The 18,385-nt window shown below is 49.6% G+C and overlaps 1 protein-coding gene across 1 annotated transcript; it reads right to left on the bottom strand.

The window, feature by feature from the left end:
• Positions 1-239: 239 nt before the first annotated feature.
• Positions 240-18,200, bottom strand: LOC105560596 (vacuolar protein sorting-associated protein 13D). Its single transcript, XM_012009838.1, has 25 exons — positions 18,033-18,200; positions 17,758-17,963; positions 16,921-17,111; positions 16,541-16,772; positions 16,248-16,444; positions 16,009-16,170; positions 15,700-15,937; positions 8,759-15,612; positions 8,105-8,252; positions 7,809-8,031; positions 7,494-7,737; positions 7,002-7,370; positions 6,601-6,789; positions 6,205-6,528; positions 5,914-6,106; positions 5,660-5,842; positions 5,322-5,552; positions 4,804-4,830; positions 4,222-4,382; positions 3,455-4,069; positions 3,188-3,370; positions 2,740-3,111; positions 2,543-2,655; positions 1,713-2,145; positions 240-1,614 (listed from the first exon to the last, which is right to left on the bottom strand). Exons 2-25 carry the CDS (start codon positions 17,852-17,854, stop codon positions 1,513-1,515), a joined length of 12,081 nt encoding a protein of 4,026 aa, XP_011865228.1. The 5' UTR covers positions 17,855-17,963; positions 18,033-18,200; the 3' UTR covers positions 240-1,512.
• Between the last annotated feature and the right edge of the window lie 185 nt (positions 18,201-18,385).

The following is an 18,385-nucleotide window of genomic DNA, read 5'->3' as shown; positions in this document are numbered from 1 at the left end:
CGAGTTCAAAAATGCGCTCGGAGTTTGCCCGTCGCGATTTCACATTGTTTTGAATAACGCTGGGAATATTTCACTGAAAATATGCTAAAATGTAGGTGAAAATCTCTCTCTCTCTCTCGACCTTGTATCGCTAAACATTTCGTCGATATTTCAGTATAAAAATTGAGCGAAAAATCATTTCCAAAATTTTCCATCAAGAAGTCAACAGCTTTCAATTAAATTCAATGAATTTCATATTATTTGATATTTCACAGTTTCTTTATTGCTTTTTCAACAGTATACTTTCACTCCCCTCATATTTCGCAGAATTACATTGAATCTCATAATAAAAATTGAATTTATTTTGAGATACATTCAGTAATTTTTCAGTAACTTTCACCTCGCTCTTCACCGATATACTTTCCGTAATACTTTCAGCAAAATATTTCCATCAGAGAAGTTACAATACCTTAGAATATAAAGCACCTTTTGTACCCCAACTCACTGTCATACTTGTAACATTTATTAATCTGCTTAACAAGTATCAACGTGATATATATATATATATATATATTTTACAAACGTATATTATTCTCGCATCTCGTACGCCAGCTTTACAAAAGTACTTAAACATAGCTGAATTAATCTATTTGTACAGTTTACGCGCGCTCTTTTGTTACACACGGGTGTTCTTACATACGCAAGGGTTGTTGTTTCTGTACAAAGTAGCACGTCGAGACGATGCAAAACGAAAACGTGCTATCAGCTACCGCAGAAAGGACCTGTGCTACCGAAAAACGTATACGTGTATACATAAAAAAAGAAAACAAGAACGAATACGTGCTACGCGATAATTGTACCCGCTAAACGTACACTAAAAGCTTTGGTTGGAGTGTTTCTCTATCTAAGTTAAGTAGGTAAATCCGTGGATAAAGTAATTCGTTAACTTTAATACATGTATATACACAGACACGGCGCGTCCCAAAATCACCGCGTTCCAGTTGTGGACGCCAAGTCGACGCGCCGACTTTGAGTTACAAGCAATTAAAACTCGAAGCGTGACGAAATAACTTTATTACAGAGATAAAAAATTTCCCGCTTGACCGAAGGCTGACGGTCTCATCGAGAGCGGTGATGCTGGGACATCCTGCGCGCGCGCGTTTAACTGGCATATGTACACGTGTATGTATGTACAACGTTAGAAAATCTCTCGATTTGTTCACTCCTATGACTAACTTTACACCTCATCGATCCGTATCAAAAGTTTCTGTGCCATTCGTGCGAGAAATTGGAATTTGATTATGCTCGAATTACGCCCGATCCAAGCCGCCTGTCGTTTATCGGCGAGCAATTACTTTTATACGATAATTCTCGTATCAGTCTTCTCATAAACTTAACGTTAAGCGTTGTAACTAAGGCATTGCCGATTCTCGTGTGCTTTACATGATAAAGTTAAAAATTTGACTAGAGAGAGAGAGCACGTCCGGGGAAACGCGTCAGAAATAAGATTCGAATTCTTGTCGCGCAGTCGATTTACTTGTAGTGCTGTACGTCGTCCAACATGTTATCCGACGATGACAACGTTAAGCTTCGCTCCTCGTGCATTCCCTTGGCATAGTTGATTTGCTGCGACACCTACGACCGTGAAGAAAACGAGTTAAGGCGTGGTAATGAGTTGCGACGCTCGTGGAATAAGAAAGAGAGAAACGCCATTTGATATTTCGTGCACTTACCCGCTTCGCCACCTCTTCGTTGTCACAGCGCACCTTCGGCCGTCTCAACAATTCGGCCAAACCGTCCAGATTGACCGCGGCCGACGAGTCGAATCTGGATATCAGCTCTATGTAATGGAGGATGACGCCGTTGCTCTGGACCTTCTGCATCGGTTGGCAACGCAGAAGATCCGCCAAACTGGCTTGAGTCACCACCGCCTTCGTGCCGCCAGAGATGACGCGTACTCTCTCGTTGGACACCAGCACTCGAAGGTTCTCCGTGCCGCTGCACAGACACTCGTAGGCGACGAAGAGCTCGGAGTAGTCGCGATTGTTAATGCTGTGCAGAAACTCCTGGCCCTCGGCCTGCTGACGATTGTACGGTGGCAGCAATCCGGTAGAACCGCTGACGACGCGCGGCGGTCGGTCGCGCTTCGGTATTGCACGATGAGCGCTGTACACGAGATTAATCGAAGAATCAATCGTCCAGAAATACTTGTAGCGTAATCATTAGGGAAATTGTGATATGTTAATGTAATCACATTAACAATAATAGATACAGGGGCAATAGGAGTCATTACAATGCTTAGTACCAATAAGGATGCAGAGTTTTAGATCAGATGATTTAAGGCTAAATCCTGATTGACTAACGTAAGCAATTGAGTAGGAAAAATAGTATCGTGTGTCGTTGGCTTAAGCGTTGTAGACACAACCTTTTTATTGTTTATTTTAAATATATGACTTCACCAAACATCCAGTAACTGGCTCCCATTGTCCCTATAATATATCGCTATATCTATGTTAAGTTTAATATAGGGGCCTAGCACAACTTAATTTTATAATCATATTACCTTCTACTTGTCTCTCGAACAGCACTAGCTGTCTCTGTTGCCAGATCTAGAACGCCGACGACGGGTTTCGTTATCGTGCCTACCACTCCTCTTCCAAAGCCCGCGAAGAAACCCTGGAATTTTATATCGTCCATTATCTCCAAGTTCTACAGGTGACATTTATATGGGAAGGGCCAAGTTCGTTTTTAAATATTTACCGGAAAACCCTCGCTGGTCGCTCCGTCGTAGGTCTGTTTGAATATACTGGTGACGCCGCCCAGTAGACCGAAACCGAAGCCCTTTAAGCCGGCCATCAGGTGATCGCTGCTGCCCGTAGTGTTAGCCCGGATCCTCTGCCTGGCCTCTTCGTGGCTCTCGTCCATGATCACTCTCCCTAAACCGTCCGACAGAGATTCCGTCACTTTCGCCGCCGAGTTCGAGATACCATGCGTGACGTTCTTCACTAGACTTTTCACGCTGCCTTCGTAGATGAGACCAGAAACACCTTCCGTGACGTCATTCATGAATCCAAGAGGGTTTCCCAAGAAATCTACAGAACCTAGAATGACCGCAGCTTGCCACTTCAATTCCTGAAACATCATTTGTTTATTAAGTCAATGAACGAGCGAAAAAAAGACTGTATAGCAAAATCTATATTTGTCGTACATCTTTGTAGTGCTTTATGATAGAGTGTATTAAAAATTGACTGCTCTCGAAAGGATGTTTCTTAACAAACGGTTCCAGCTCGATAGTGGCGTTCTCGAAGTTGATTAGAGTCAACCCCAATTTCCTCTTTACAGCCTGCAGATGATGTGGCAATTTCGTCGTGGTGAGCACGCTGAGTTTCACCTGAAGGAAGAAATGGACCATGCGAATAAATATTAATATTATTAATAAATCAATGAATGAACTTTCTGCCACGTCGACATTTACCTGATTAGGAACGAGTTTCAGGGCGCCAAAGTAATATCTTTTGGCATGCGCGGCGGACACCTCGGAGATAAATCTCTGCGCCTTGAAGTCATTCTCGTCGACGGGCACTTCCAGCTCCGACTTGCCGATTCCGAGGAATGCCGCCAGTTTCAGGATAAATTTCTCTTCCAAGTGCATGCACAGTGGTTTGACGCTGACTATGACGTGTTTATATATCTCGGCATTCTGATTCTTCGACTGTAACTTCTCCACTGCTAAATGAAGGGCGGGCCGGTACTCGTCCTCCGTACGGGACGACCGTGTCACGAACAAAACCGAGGTGCACTGCGCCTCAAACAGTTGATTGTCGATTTGAACGTCGGCGACGCTCAGATCCAACGTGGTGTTCAACGGGGTCTGCACTAGATCTAAGGAGATTGCGGCCAGCCGCGCGAACAACAGCTCTTCCAGCGGTCTCTGCGACACGATGGACAATCCGAGACCGGCCTGCAAGTTCAGCTCGAGATTTAATTCGCTGGAATCCATTTTTTTAATGTCAGTGTCGATCTGGGTGGGCCGATGAGTCACGGCGATGTTCGACCAGTCGCGCTCCTCGAGTAGGGCGAACGTTTTCTTCTGAAGTGCAAAAAGATAAAAGTGGATAATTAACTGTGGCATTAGTGTCGTCAATAATTCGCTCGCGACATAATCATGTTTGGAATAACAGTTTGTCCAAGGTAAATGACAGAATGAATGAATAATAGCGAACTGTTAAAACTGACACACACCCTTTCCTTGATGTCCAAAACTTGCAGAACGCGGGTCGGGCCGTCGGTGGTCACTCTGACCGACAAGAATCCAGAACCAGGCCGCAGCTTTTGTCTACCCACACGTTGCTCGATCGGCGGTGGATTGCTGTGCGTCTGCGGGCCCAGCACGGCTTCGCTCCCTACAAGAACAGCGGCAGTTCCTCTTATTAATTTTGTGGAAATACGCGCGATGCGGTTGCACGAATTAAAAAGATTTGCGAATGCAGAAGCACTGTACGCCAGAGTACGATAACGCCGTGATTGACTTGATCGCGAGTTCATAATCTCACGAGTGTTATAACTTGATCTCTGCGTCTTTTATTAGAGAAGAAAAAGTCTCTTTTCTCTTTCCCGTAAAGACTTCGTACAGGAAAAAAAATTTTTTCTTTTCTCTTATATCGCGCTTTGACGTTCCTGGGAAGGTATGCAATGCTTACGAGGTAAAAAAAGAAAAAAAAGGATAAAACAAGCGAAGAGAGGCGGTGTTATAGCACGTAAATACTTATGGGCAAGCTCATAGGGAACAGCCGAATTTAATGTGTACTCTGAAACTATACGTACACATTTGCCAACGGGCGACACTGCCGCCTGCAACATTCATTCATGATCAATTTAGGTCTCTCCAGTCGAAAGTAGCGAGAAAGAAATAGTGACCAAAAAAAAATAGAGGACTCTTAACAACGATGGAAATTAGATAATCGGCAGACAAATTGTAGAGTACAAAATAATATCGCAAGACAAGTGGCAGGCACCTGTCGTCATCAACGCGCTTTGAACGTTCGAGTCATTTTGCCAATTTCAACGATACCGTACCGCTCAACTTACTACCTTTTATGCCTGGCACATTTACAGGTAGAAGCATTAGATTTATATCACACACGCATTTAATAAAAATGACAATTAGCTCGCAAACAAAGGGTGTGTTGGACCAATTGAAAGCAACGCAAAATAAGAGAAAGTATGTTTAACGATGAAGCGCGTGACAAAAGGAAATTCGCAATTCTCGCGAACGATCCTTATCGACTTGATCATTAAGCGGATGAGCAAAAATTGCGTGCAAATGAAAGCAGCGTCCCAACCTTCGTATAGTCCCATAAAGCCGTCTTTCGACTGAACACACATATTTTTGTGTGCGCAACATAGACGCCCGTCGTCGGTAAATCGCCAGGTCTGCGTCGATCGTCGCCTGGGGTCCGGTTTCCTCAGGGCGAGAGCGCAATAGGTGAACGGTTGCGGTGCGGTGCCTGCTATGTCCAAAACGAATATCGTGTCCGGAACTTTAGAATGTTTGTCTCTCGGCGGACTGGAGCCTGTCTCATTAAAATTATACACGTGAGAAGGATGGTACGTCATCATAATTGTTTCGTGGTACAAATTGTGTTGGAAATAACATTTTGCCTTGATCTTCTCGCGTTACCTTCGTGCTGCAGCTGTCCATCGCCGGTCATTCTCCAAAGCTGCGCTCTGTCACCGTACTGTTTCCTTCGAAGGGCAACCCAACCCCCAGAACCAGCTTCTAAGACCAGTCTCTGAGTTTCTACGTCCAGCGGATCTAAATTGCTCTCGCCTGCCCCGAGATCGGAATCAGTCTTGAAGGTGCCTGAAATAAAAGTGCACGATCAGTATTTGCGCATATTTTATTCTTTATTTTAGCCACTGAAACTACAGTACCTGTGAACGCGATGTAAATGAAGTTTTCATAAGTCAGCCCTCTGCCCTCTCCCAGTATGTTTAAATCGTAAGAAGCTGTCACGCCTCCGGGTGCTGTCAGCACTAAACCAGCAGTTTTTATTGGTTCGTCCAGGGCGTACGGTACCGACGAGTGGGGTCTCACGGTCCACTGCAGATTATCGGGAACTCCGATCTACAAGTACGTATTTGCAAATTAAAAAATTAGATAAAATTTCTGAAGATATTAATATTATAATTTAAATGCAGTACTCAAATGAGACATAAATATACCTGGTTGACGAGTAAAGGAACTTCCGAGAAATTATCTACTCTTATAGGCGGCGGCATAGTATCGGCATCAGTGAATACGATGAAGAATGTAGTCTCCTGTAGCACTACGTCTACTCGTAGGAAATGCATCTTCCCTGTTACGTCCCTGACGTTAATGGTCAGTGAATAATTGTCATCCAGTCTCATACCGCCCGACCACATACAATCCGGAACGTTAACGATCCTGACGCAAAGCAACAAGTCTTTATCCAATCGTGGCCAGTGGAAGGGCATGTGACAGTCGGGCATGGTCGTTATATGTGTCGCCTGGGCATCCGGATGAGACTGAAACAGACATTGTTACTGAGTAACAAAAATTGTTATTCTTCGATATCGTCGCGACCGTAACAAACTTACGACAGTCGTCGTGAAACATTTCTGAGCCAGCTCCAACGTGTAAGACGACTTATTGTGCAACTGATACCTCGGTGATAGTGTAACCACTGTAGTGGCTCTGTACCTTCCTCTTGCTGCGCGAGTGGCTACGCTAATCAAGTAGACTATATCGGGTCTGCCATCGCGTAGACTGATTCTCAAGCGATGAACCTGCAGAACGTAAAGTAAATGTATGATCGTCATCAGAATAATTGAAACACTTTGTTCCATGAATTTGTTCATGTATCAAAGTAAGAGATTGAATTATCCAAGAGTTGAACATTTAAAAGTACAGAAACATATAATATATGGATTGCGTACGAAAAGGATAAAATTGTTACAATAAAAATTGGAGCAAAGATCTTGCGTGACAATATACTTACGTGAATTCCAGGCTGCAAATGAAAATGCTGCGACCACTGTGGTACCCCATGAGGATGAACTTCCGTTCCGATCCTCACCGACAAAGTTCTACTGGCCTCCTCGTCGCTGAACGAGAATAGCAACGGAGCTACCATCCTCGCTCTTTCGTGTTCTTCGAATTGTCCTGCCGCCTCGAGGCCGACTCCCTCTTGTCTGAAGACCAACGGCAATCCGGTCTTGTTGATGATCCAATAAGGCGCAGTGATGTTGATTTGCATGGCGGCACCTTTCTCCACAGCCACAGTTGCTTGGAGGTAAAGCATCCGGCTGGCGGAATCCAACAATTTGAGGCGAGCGGTAAAAGAAGAAATGTTCGGTGGCAGCATTATCTGAAATGCATTATTATTTGTCACATTTCACTATTAACAAATCATTACTGAAACGTGATAAAAGTGAAGTCAGCAAATAATCAAATTTAACGTGAAAAAAACCTAGTCAATTGTCATACGTACCACTCCGTACCCTGGATAACCGTCTAATTGAATCGTAATTTCTAGTTGCTCGTTCAAATTTGCGCAATGCAAATCGGCGCTGCAGCCGGGAGCGATTCTACTGCCTTCTACACCTGCCTCGTACGTCAATTCGTACGGCAACAGGTTCGTCAACGTTATGGGCGCCATTACTGCGATTGTGTGCGCCGGCAACACTTGCATACCGTCAGATGGATAATTGTTTCGTCTTACGGCCACGCACATTCTGCGGCAAGAGAAAACGATAATTAAGTTTCGCTAGATTCTTCGAGGTAAAAGCTCCGCTTTCATAGATACCTGAATATATTGTTCTGATTAGTCCGGCAAGTGACATAGTTCTCTGTTACCTCCGACGGCTTTTTAACTACCGTCCAGTCCACCGATTCCATGCAATATTGGAACAGGTAGTTCGAGATGAGCGGTTTGAAGCACATCTGCACGCCGGTGTGCGTCAAAGGCACGGACATCACCGATTGCGCCGGCACTTGTAGAATTCTTCCAGTGCTGGTCAAGGACAAGTCTGAAAAGATACAACTGTTGATCAGATTTGTGCTAATCGTTATCAAGGGCGAATCGCAAAAAAAAAAACTAACATCCAAGGTTCAACGATTTTTCCATTTTGATCTCGATCGGATGAGCCAGCTTGTTGGACACCTGAAGGGCTGATCTAATAGTAACTAACTTCCTGGCGGATCCTTCCAATTCCACAGCAAACACGACTCTAGCTTTCGGTGTGATCGACTGAAAATGAACATTGTTATTATTACAGTATACTGTATTATTGTATGTTTATAATGAGCCAAAATAAATTCTCTTTGACCACCTAAAAGGACAGAAGGCCTGAACATAATGTTTTATGTTCTAAATCTTCGTCTTAAAGTAACGTACAATAACTGTTTTGTGTCTTAAGGCTAATATTACATTTGTCGTGCAACAAATTTGTCAAGCGTGTCGATTGGCTGCAGAATAGAAAATTTCTAGAGACTCAACAACTTTTCTATTCTGCAGTCAATTGACACGCTTGAAAAATTTGTCGTACGACAAATGTAATATTAGCCTAAGAGTACAGGACAGCCATTCTGCTAGGCCCTATACATGCGAGTGTAGTAAAAAAGTATGAGATAATTTGGAATTTAGGGAATGATAATTTCCAATTTTTGTAAAAAGATACATAACACTACAGCACAGCATTATATAGAAAGTGATCCAATCATAAGGAATATGAGCATAAAATAGTATCACCTTACCTGAAATCCGGCGATGTCAGCATTTGCGTGTCGGAAGTAAATGCCCACGCGATCGACGGTCACAGGATCGACCGGCTTCCAGCCCTCGACCAGAACCGCAATCTGGTGTCTCCTGACGATATGCGTCGCGTGATGCCTCAGCTTGCCTCTCTCTTCGAACGTGAACGGCGTCGTGTCGCCCGGAATCACCTCTATCCACGTGTCGTCCTTGTCTGGGATGTTCTTCGTTCGAGATGACGCTTTGCTCACGTCTATCGTCTCGTCCGTCGTGGCGATGAACGTTTTAAACCAAAGCCGACAGCCAGTGTCATTCTTCAGGGCGAATGGTATAAAGGGCGAGCGACGACGATACACCTGTCCGGTCGTCGCCGATTTACCGACGATCGCGTTTCCGTTAGATAGATAGTAATCCTGCGTCCAGTTGTGTTTAACCAGCTGCACGAGTTCCACTAGCGTCAGCGTGACATTAACGTTCACAGAATCGTAGGAGTTGATGGACACGTGCAGTCTCTTCGGATCGAACGAGCTGGCGAACACCTGTTCCCAGTCAATGTTCGCCCGCCAGGGTTCAATAAACGGTTCCCAGCCGCTCAGCACTCGGTTGTAGTAGTCCACGCCGATAGTGGCGGACAGCAAGCCCGGCTGCTGACTCAGCTTCCGCATGTTGAAGTCCGCCAAGGTGATCTCCAAAAGCGGCACGTCCGCGTCGCGACAATCGTCGATGATACATATCCGCATGCAGGACACCTGCAGCTCTATGGCCCGGAAGACCGAGTCGTCGCTGGCCGCGGCCGTCCCGGCGCTCGTCGGCACCGCGTTCTGCGTCAGCCACAGAGCGGCATCGTCCAGCTGGCCGTCGCAGTGATCCAGCGCGATTTTGCAGTCTGCCTCTGCGAAACCTAAATTGATCAGTTTCAACACCTGGCCGTCCATTATCTGATTGCTCTCCAGGCCCGCCTCGCTCGATCTCTGCCTCGCCCACAAGGTCTGCTTGGGAAGGGAGCTCAGCATCCTGGAGAACATGGTCACGTCGTGATAGCTCAGTCTCACGCACAATGGCTGCAGCTGGATCTCCAGGGATCTGTCCTGAGTTAGATCCAAGCTAGCTCCGACCGGATCGATGATCGATAGAGCGGTCTCGTTCTCCAGGCCCAGGATACACGAAAATAGTTCGCAATGCGAGAGATTGCAGGAGAGCGGCTTCTCGCCGTCCTGCGGCGCCGAGCGGTACGACAGGACGGCGGTCGTTCTGAGAATCACGGCGTTGGTGTCGAGGATCGCGGTGTCCTCGACGATAACCAGCTCCGAGTCGGTGATGTTGATCTTGAGTTCAAACGGTACGGCGGTCGCGGCGGTGTCGACGACTTCGGCTTCCTGATTGACAACTGACACGTGCACGGCGCCGGGTATAGGGTCCGGCTCCGGCGAGTTGAGCAACAGGAAGTCTCGCACGGCCTGCCACCAGTCTAGAATAGCGGTCAGTCGCATGCTGTGCAGCAGAATGGTAGTCGCCGAGTAAGCCTTGCGCTTCCGGTGATGCACCTCCGCCTGGACGCGGTCCTGCGCGGCCTCGGTCGTGTCCGCCGTGTCTCTCAGCGGCTGTAGGATTCGCGTAAACACGTTGCACTGCCGATCCACCGGCTCGTTCTGGAAACGCGTGTCCGTGATCAGGATCTCCTGCGACACCAGATCGATGTCCTGCGAGCCGTCGCTCAGCGAGTCCAACGTCAGTCGGGACTTGATGAAGTTGATGCACGCGAGCGCCGCGATGTTGTGACTCGGATGCAGCTTCACCGTTACGTTCACCAGCTCGAGAGTTATGCAGGATCGGGTCCACGTGTTCGCGCGATTGTCCACTGGGATCGCGTATTCCACCGTGTGATTCAAATCCTGGACGAGGAGACGCAGGTCGTCCAGGTTCTCGCCGATGTTGTAAGACAAGAGGCCGCGGATCAGCATGTATTGTTCCGGGTCCAGGGCGCAGTCCATTGTCGACAGTATACCGTGTATACTGAGATCGGGTATGTCGCGGCTGACGTAAGTGTCCAGATTCCGTTCGACGCGCAGCTTCAAATGACACTTTTCCGTGAGCAACGAGGAGCCCATCTTCTTGACGAGGAAGCCACCCACCATCAAGGCGTCCGCGTCCTCTTTCAGGCTCGAGTCGCACTTGAGTCGCCGCGCCGCGTACACGTCCATGTTGACTAGCTCCAGCAGCATCACGTCCAGCAGGCAGTCCGGTACGATTAACGAGGTGTCGAATCGATTGTGCGCCGTGAGCTCTCCCAGGTCGAGCAGAATCAATTCGTCAGACCTGGAACTCACCGGCAGCAGTATTACCGGTGCGCCGGCGTGCAGCTGCAGCGACAATCGCGTGCCGCGCTTGTTCACGTCTATGACGGCGCCGACGCCGGCCCGCAAATTCCGCATGATGCTCCATAGTTGCGAGAAGTGGCCGAAGAAGGCCTGCAGCTCCGCGACGAATCGCTGAGTGTGAACGTAATGCACGGCGGACATCTCCAGCTTTAGCCGCGCGTCGTGAGGCCGATCCTCGCAGTCGGCGTAGCTCGAGTACTGGAAGTTGAGCGCCTTCCTTCCGGACGACAGGAATCTCTCGCGGTAGAATCGGCCATGCGGCGTCAGGTCCAGCAACGACATCGAGCCCAACGACCCGGACACCTTGGTCTTGCCGTCCACCGTCTTGAGGATATGCATACTGGCGTTGGACACGTTGGCCTTGGCTATTTCGCGCTCCAGCTGCGTCAGCACCAGTGTCAGCGATCTCACTTCTATCTCCGTTTCCGACCTTACCGGCAAATTGTCGTCCACCTTGCTCGCGCCGGTGATGTCGCTGTCCGGTGTGGCTCGATGCGCGGCGACTTGGTCACCCGCCGCCCCGGACAGGCCTGCAATCCCAAAGAAGTCAAACACCACCATCCACGACTCGACGCTTATCACTAAGTCCAGGCAATTGAAGTCCACGGTTACCATTTTGCGATGGAACCGATCTTCCGGTACGACGCAGCCGTTCTCTTCGGGACGTGTCATGGTGATACTCATTAGCACCAGGTTCTCTTCACTGGCGACGCCGCCCGGCGACGGCGGCGGAGTGTGCGGCGTGTCGGCGGCCGACGAGACCGCCGGCTTCCTGCGCCAGTGCGCCGGAATCGCGTCGTACAGGCTGTAAGTCTCCAGCCGATCCGGCAGACTGCCATGCCCGAAGGCGTTCTTGTACTGCCGCGCGAACGCGAGATCCGGACAGGACCTGGAAACGCCCGTGGGCAGTTTGGCACGCGTGGGCGCCGACGACTGCATCATGTAGCGATGCCGCGAGCCAACCGGGCACAGGAGATCCTCCATCAAGAGGGAACGCAGCGCGACCTGCACGCTGGACTCGTTCCCGTGTAACTTGTCGTACTTGACGACGAAGTCGCGCATCGACAGCTCCACCAACGGCTGCTCCGAGTGCGCCTGTTTCAGTTCCACGCTAAGGATCGGCAGCTCGAACGAGACCTTCACGCAGAGGTCGAGCTTTTCCGAGTAGTCGTTCGGTCCATCGAGATCGTCGTATTCCGACACCGCGGCCGTCGCGGTCACCGCCGGCATGGAGAACAATCGGTGGGCGGTGTCGAGCAGCTGCTCGTACTGGCCGCGCGACAGCGACACTTTCAACGGCGTTATTACGGCGCCGTGCACCTGCACAATCGGACTGTTGCTCGTAAAGTCGCCGCCGTCAAGTAGGAAGCTCATGCTCTGCGTCAACGTGTTTTGCTTCTCCACCAAGATCTTGAGCGTCGTGTCGTGCAGTATCGGCTTACCCGACTCCTTGCACGAGTACATCTCCTCGGCCCTCGGCAGGTTGCTCTGCGGCTGCCCGATGTTGGCGGACACCTCGAGGGAATACAGATTCATGTCGCGCACCTCCAGCGTCACCTTGTGCTTCGCCATGGAGCCCAAGTGGGGTTCGTGTCGCAGCGACATCGTGCCCAGGTGAGCGACGAACACCTGTTTGCTGTGCGAGGAACGCGGTATCACGAGCACCGGGCTCTCCAGGAGCACGTCTAATCTCAGCGACAGCGCGTTCGCGTTATCCAGATCAATCGAGACGCTCGGCAGACGTTTGCGCGGCGGGATCGTCCAATCGTCGGCGTTCACCAGACCGATCGCCATGTCGGTGGCGGCTGCGCTGATCTGGCGGGCAAAGTTGCTCAGATATTGCTTGAATTCGTCAGCGCACGAGCGCAGTTCCGATATCAGGTGCGGCGCGTGAGTGTACCAGACACTGGCCACGCGTATCGTCAGGTCGAGGTCGATCTCCGTGCAATCCTCCTCGCTGGCTTGCCTGGTGTTGCGACTGGCCACGAATTTGAACGCCTCCGGCTGATCGGACAGACTGCTGAAGTGCTCGAGCGGATGGTGCTGCGGGTCCGCCAGGGGGTCTCGACCCACGCTGATTATCCGCTGATGCGTCTTCCCGGTTGGCGTCTGGTCGAGAACCTGCACGCCACCGAGGGAGCCCGAGATCGACGTGTTCGCGGCCAAAGTCGCCTGTATGCGCGCGTCCGACATGGTCGCCGTGGCGATTTTCTGCCCCACCAAGTGATTGTCCTGCATGACCGCGCGTAGGAGCAGCACGTTCAAGCGGTGAAAGTCGAAGGTGATCTCGGTTCTCGTTGACATCGACCTCATTTCTATACTCTGACTCGACAGAGAATCGTCTCGGCTCGCGACGTACGCCGTCCGCGATTTTTGCAGCGGCAAGAGTCTCCGGAAGAAACCTAGCAACTCCACTATCGTCTCCTGATTAGCTATGATATCCAGATTATTGAATTGTATGTTGGCCATTCTTAAATTTTCCGCGGGGTCGTCCACCAGCGTCAACTCTACGACAATCAGCGCTTCCGAGTCTAATTTTTCTAGGCCGACCAACGAATTGTTCTTAGGTGATTGCGGGGTCTTAGTTTTATTCGCCAGAGTCGACAGAGCGTTGGTCAGGGCGACGGGCGAGGTCAGTCGTGGTGGCCTTGTGGAGTCCGGTGACTCGGGCGACTCCGGCGAGATGGGCGATGTCGGCTCCGAATCCCTTAATCTGCCGGACACGCTGTCCATGCCGACATGCTTGTGGCTGGCCACCAGCAGTTCGAAGTCGGGCCCGAATTCCTGAAGAGCGTCAACCAAGAGCAGACCGTGGACGGAAAGAGAGACGCTCAGATCTGCCATCCTTTTGCTGAGGGCCGCCCGAACACCGGACACCTGCAGCTCCGCCACGCTGCGGCCCCTCGACTGCAACTCAAAGGCCATCTGATCGATGATAAATTGCACCATCACGGCATGGCTCAAGGAACGATCCAGATTCTCTTCCTTCCTGGGGCTTTTCGGCTCCACGCTGATAGCTTCTGTCTGCGGGATGCCGGCGGAGTTGGAGAAGCTCGACAGTAAGTTATAAATTAGGCGTATCGCGCCTACTTTCTGCTCGTTCACGTGCACCACCAGTCTCGGCAGGTTACCGGATACCGTGACCGACGGGAAATTAGGATCCGAAGTGGTAAAGACACGTCGCTCAATTTGTAACGATATGTTGAAACGCTCGAGAAAGTGCAAACTCGACATGCCTCTCGTGCGAACGTGCTTCCAATTGTCCTTTGTCTTGCCCACTAAAATCTGCAGGTCCACTAGATTGATGGAGTACTGGTCGTACAATTTCCTGTGCAACTCGGTCTCGGACAGGCCCTGAAAATCGTGCAGAGAACCGTTCTCCTGGCTACCGGGCGGCGTGGAGCAAGGTGTCTCGTATCTCTCGTCTTCGTCGTCGTCACTGTTGGTCGACTCCGTTTTCAGTATCACCTGATTCAGATACGCGTCGTTCGACAAATGTAACTTGCCAAAGTCGACCATCACCACGGCCGCATTGGAATCGACAAAGCTCTCCACCAATAGGATTTGCGGGGCAGAGATCTTAAACTGTAGATCCCAAGACGAGCGGTATACGAAATCGCCGTCCAAGATCTGTTCCCAGTTCTTGATCAGCTGCCTCCTCGTGCGACGCTTCATCGCCTGGAATCGCTGGTTGGACGACACCGATCGATGCGGCTTGCACATAAAGTCTATCAGCCAGTATATCACGGTTGGATTGTAAACGACATCCAAAGACTGCGAGTACACGTGCAACAAATGATCCACGTTAATGTGCAACGGTCTTTTCTCGTATGTCAGCTCGAACAAGTGACGCGGCGTTTTTGTCAGTTTCTCCGACGAATTGCGGACGCGCGAGGATATACCGTTGGACTGGACCTGAGGCTGCACCAAAATGGGAAACGTGGAGTTGTCCGTGAGAAAATCGTGCAGGTACAACGCACCCAGACTGATCGAGAACCTGTGGGACCCGGACCTGGGTCGTGACTCGTAGCTCAGGTTCACTCTTTCGAACTTCAGTTCTATCACGGTTTTCCTGCCGTTGCTCTCGTCTTTCGCGGTGCACAACGATACCGCGCCTTGCACCAGGGCGAAATTGAACTGACCGAACACCGCGTCGCGACGTAGAAGAGTGTCATCGTTCACGGTGTCCGCTAAAACGTCTAGCAGTTCCCCGTCGAAAGTAGTCGAGTTACTTCCGTTTTGCGTCCCATTGCTGCTGTGAGGCGTCTTCGAAGACCAGCCCCACCATTGTGGAAACCATTGCTCGAGCATGCCGCGTCCCTGCGGCACATTTATATTAGGCTCTTGTTGCGAGTTTGTAGGTTTCACTTTCTCCATAGCCAGTTCCCTCAATACTCGAAGCTGGTCAAAATTCCGCTCGTTCTCGACCTTCTCCTTCAACGTTTTAATTTCCAGCGGTAAAATCGAGGTAGGCGTGCCTGGCGAGAAAAGATTTGAAAGGAAATTTTCATCGTTTCAGGAGAGAACGCTATTGCGAACAACCATTAAAAGATATTCGTTTGTACCTAACACTTTAGCGTACGCTTGAACGTAAGAGACGTTCTCTTTGGCTCTGAGAAGTACATCTTCCCAGGTTGGCTTCGGTTTCAGCGTATCCCTGCCGAGATGGCATCTGGCGGCGTACCTCCACCATTCCCTGCAAGCCTTTTTCACGGGGATTACAGGCCTACAGCGCCACTGCTGTTTACGACGATCTATGCGATCAAGCTCCTTGACACACATGACCATCTCTTCATATTGCAGCTGAAAGAATAATTTGTTACATTGCGCGAATCAATCGGGTTTGACTGTCGCTTATTATTTACAAGACTTACATCTGTTACAGACAATGGTACTTCATCCAAGAGCAAATCTACTACGATACGTGGTTTACCCATAGACCTCAATGGACGCTCGGTTCGATCCCTCTTAATGTGCGCTCTCGCATTCACGGGCGACAAGATGTGCTGTCGAGTCTTATTTTTGCTCATGGCAATCTACAAATCGAATCGGTTACAGTATTGTATAAGATGAACAAGAGCGCGATTGGTGCACCGAGCTCTGTACGTCTTACAGCTAGATCGCCCAGATTAAGACCGCCAAAGAGCTGATCCTTCTTCATGTGATTCCAATAAACCGACAGACTATCGAGTTCCATTAGCTTGAACGACGCGTCCGTAAGATTCCAAGATGTGGAACTGGGTACCCAGTTGGCGTCGCAACTCTGAGTAGTCAATCCTCCAATCGTAATGCCAAACGCAATGCCATTGTCTGCGCATAAAGAGATCGAAGGTTTCATCGAGAGTACATCGAGTACAAGTTTCAACTTCCATCAACATTACGCTCGTACATAAATTATTTACTTACCGTCTGGCAGCGTAATACCATCTTCATACCTAATATGAACATCTTTGATATTCAACTGCAAATTCTCGATGATGTTCGTTACCAGAGACGTGCCGTAATTCAGCCACGAGCTGTAACTCGAAGCGTAATAACCAGGTTCGTGCTCTATGTCGGCTCGCCATCTCGCTTCCAGAGCATCCAGTCGACTGAGCTTATATTCTAGTATTGCTTGTTCCTCCGCCTCGTTATCGTACTGAAGATATGTTTATTTAGATATTTAGATCGATTATTCGAAATGTACACGCAACATGAATTCATCCGTTACATAATCTCACGGACGATTTCGAAATCTCTCGTCGAGACTTCGAAATAACAGGATACGGAAAGCCACAACATTTTACCTCGTCGAGATTAATTGGTCCTGCCACTAAATAGAGCTGCTCTATGCCTATCACCCACGGCGCGGTCCTTATCTGCCTGACCGGCACTTGCAATCTGACTTTGCCGATGAATCCAGCCTTGATTTCCATCGGCAGTCCAATGTGACGCAAAGCCTCGCGCTTCAGGGGTAAGTTCTCCAGTTCAACTTCCCCTAAAACAGACGACCGTTGAGAAAACGAGCGCATTAAGCGGTAAGTACGATGGCAGCCGTAAAACCGATTGATCCACGCTTAATATTCCCAAAGAGATAGCGACTGATCTCTTTTGCAAGGTCGTATCCTCGATTTTACGCAATTACTGGTTTGCGTAGCCTAAATACTCATTCTGGACCAGAACGAGCGCTTAGGCACAAAAACCGAAAACCGAGTCTATTGCGAAAGAGATCGGTCGATACGGTAGAAGAAAAGAAACTTATTCGTCGCGCGAACGTAGAGCGACAAGTTAGAAACGAACGTGCGTTGTGCCGCGTAGCACCGGAGCGAGTTTTTAACGTAACACCTGGTCTACAATGTGCTCGTTGCGTCTGGAAACATTCTATTTTGCAGCCAACAAATTACATTGAAAAGGTGTGCGCGAGTTGATCAGTTGTACATTACATTGTGCAATCGCACGTGGCCGACAAATGTTTTTAAGCGTCTCGACTTGCTTAAATAAAGTAGAATGTTTCTAGACGCGGCAAGCACTTTGTACATTACGCTCTGGACAAGGATGTAAAGCATAAAGCGTGTCTTAAGAGCACAGAACGGCCCCATTCCGCTCGTGCCCCGACGAATGCGTAGCGCGCGACATAACCTCACCCGACAGCAAGGCGATGCTCAGCTGGTCGGTGTTCAGGTTCTCGACGTATTTGCCGAGGTAGTTGTTGAGCACCCAGGCGACGAGTCCCTCCAACATTTTGACCGTGCGGCACCCTCGCCGCTGCCCAGCCGGAGTTGTCTGCGTGAGTGCGCACAAGTGGCCGCATAGGTTATGGTCCCCTAAATATCGCGCGGGTTCGCGGGACCTGCGGAATAACAGCGCGTGAGGACGGCGCATACGAACGGCCCGTGCCTGGCGCTCGCGCGACTGGTACCTCTCGTGTTTCGCGTGTCGTTGCGTCCCTCATCGAGCACTCGTGTTTCGCCGTCGAGATCCATTTCGGGTATCGGTCTCTCGCATTGACCACCACCGTCGACCACCAACAACCCTGACAACCACTGCTCTCGCGTTCGGAAACGCGCCGGTGCACGGCGCGTAATGGCCGTATCACACTCGGGCAGCCAATTGAGCCAATGGCAATGCGCCAACGCGTACTGTGATACGGCCATAACTCGGTCCGATCGGATTGGCGGGTCGCATCGCGCCGAGGGTCGATTCTCGCGATATCGACCGTGTATCGACCGTATCGTCGTGCGCGTCGACGTATGTAATCGCGAGTAATCTCGG

The sequence above is a fragment of the Vollenhovia emeryi genome, unplaced genomic scaffold (genome assembly GCF_000949405.1).
Source record: "Vollenhovia emeryi isolate VEMERY1.0 unplaced genomic scaffold, V.emery_V1.0 DF939227.1, whole genome shotgun sequence".
Taxonomy (NCBI): Eukaryota; Metazoa; Arthropoda; class Insecta; order Hymenoptera; family Formicidae; genus Vollenhovia; species Vollenhovia emeryi.
The sequence above is the reverse complement of the archived record's forward strand: the minus strand, read 5'-3'. Positions and strand labels throughout refer to the sequence as shown.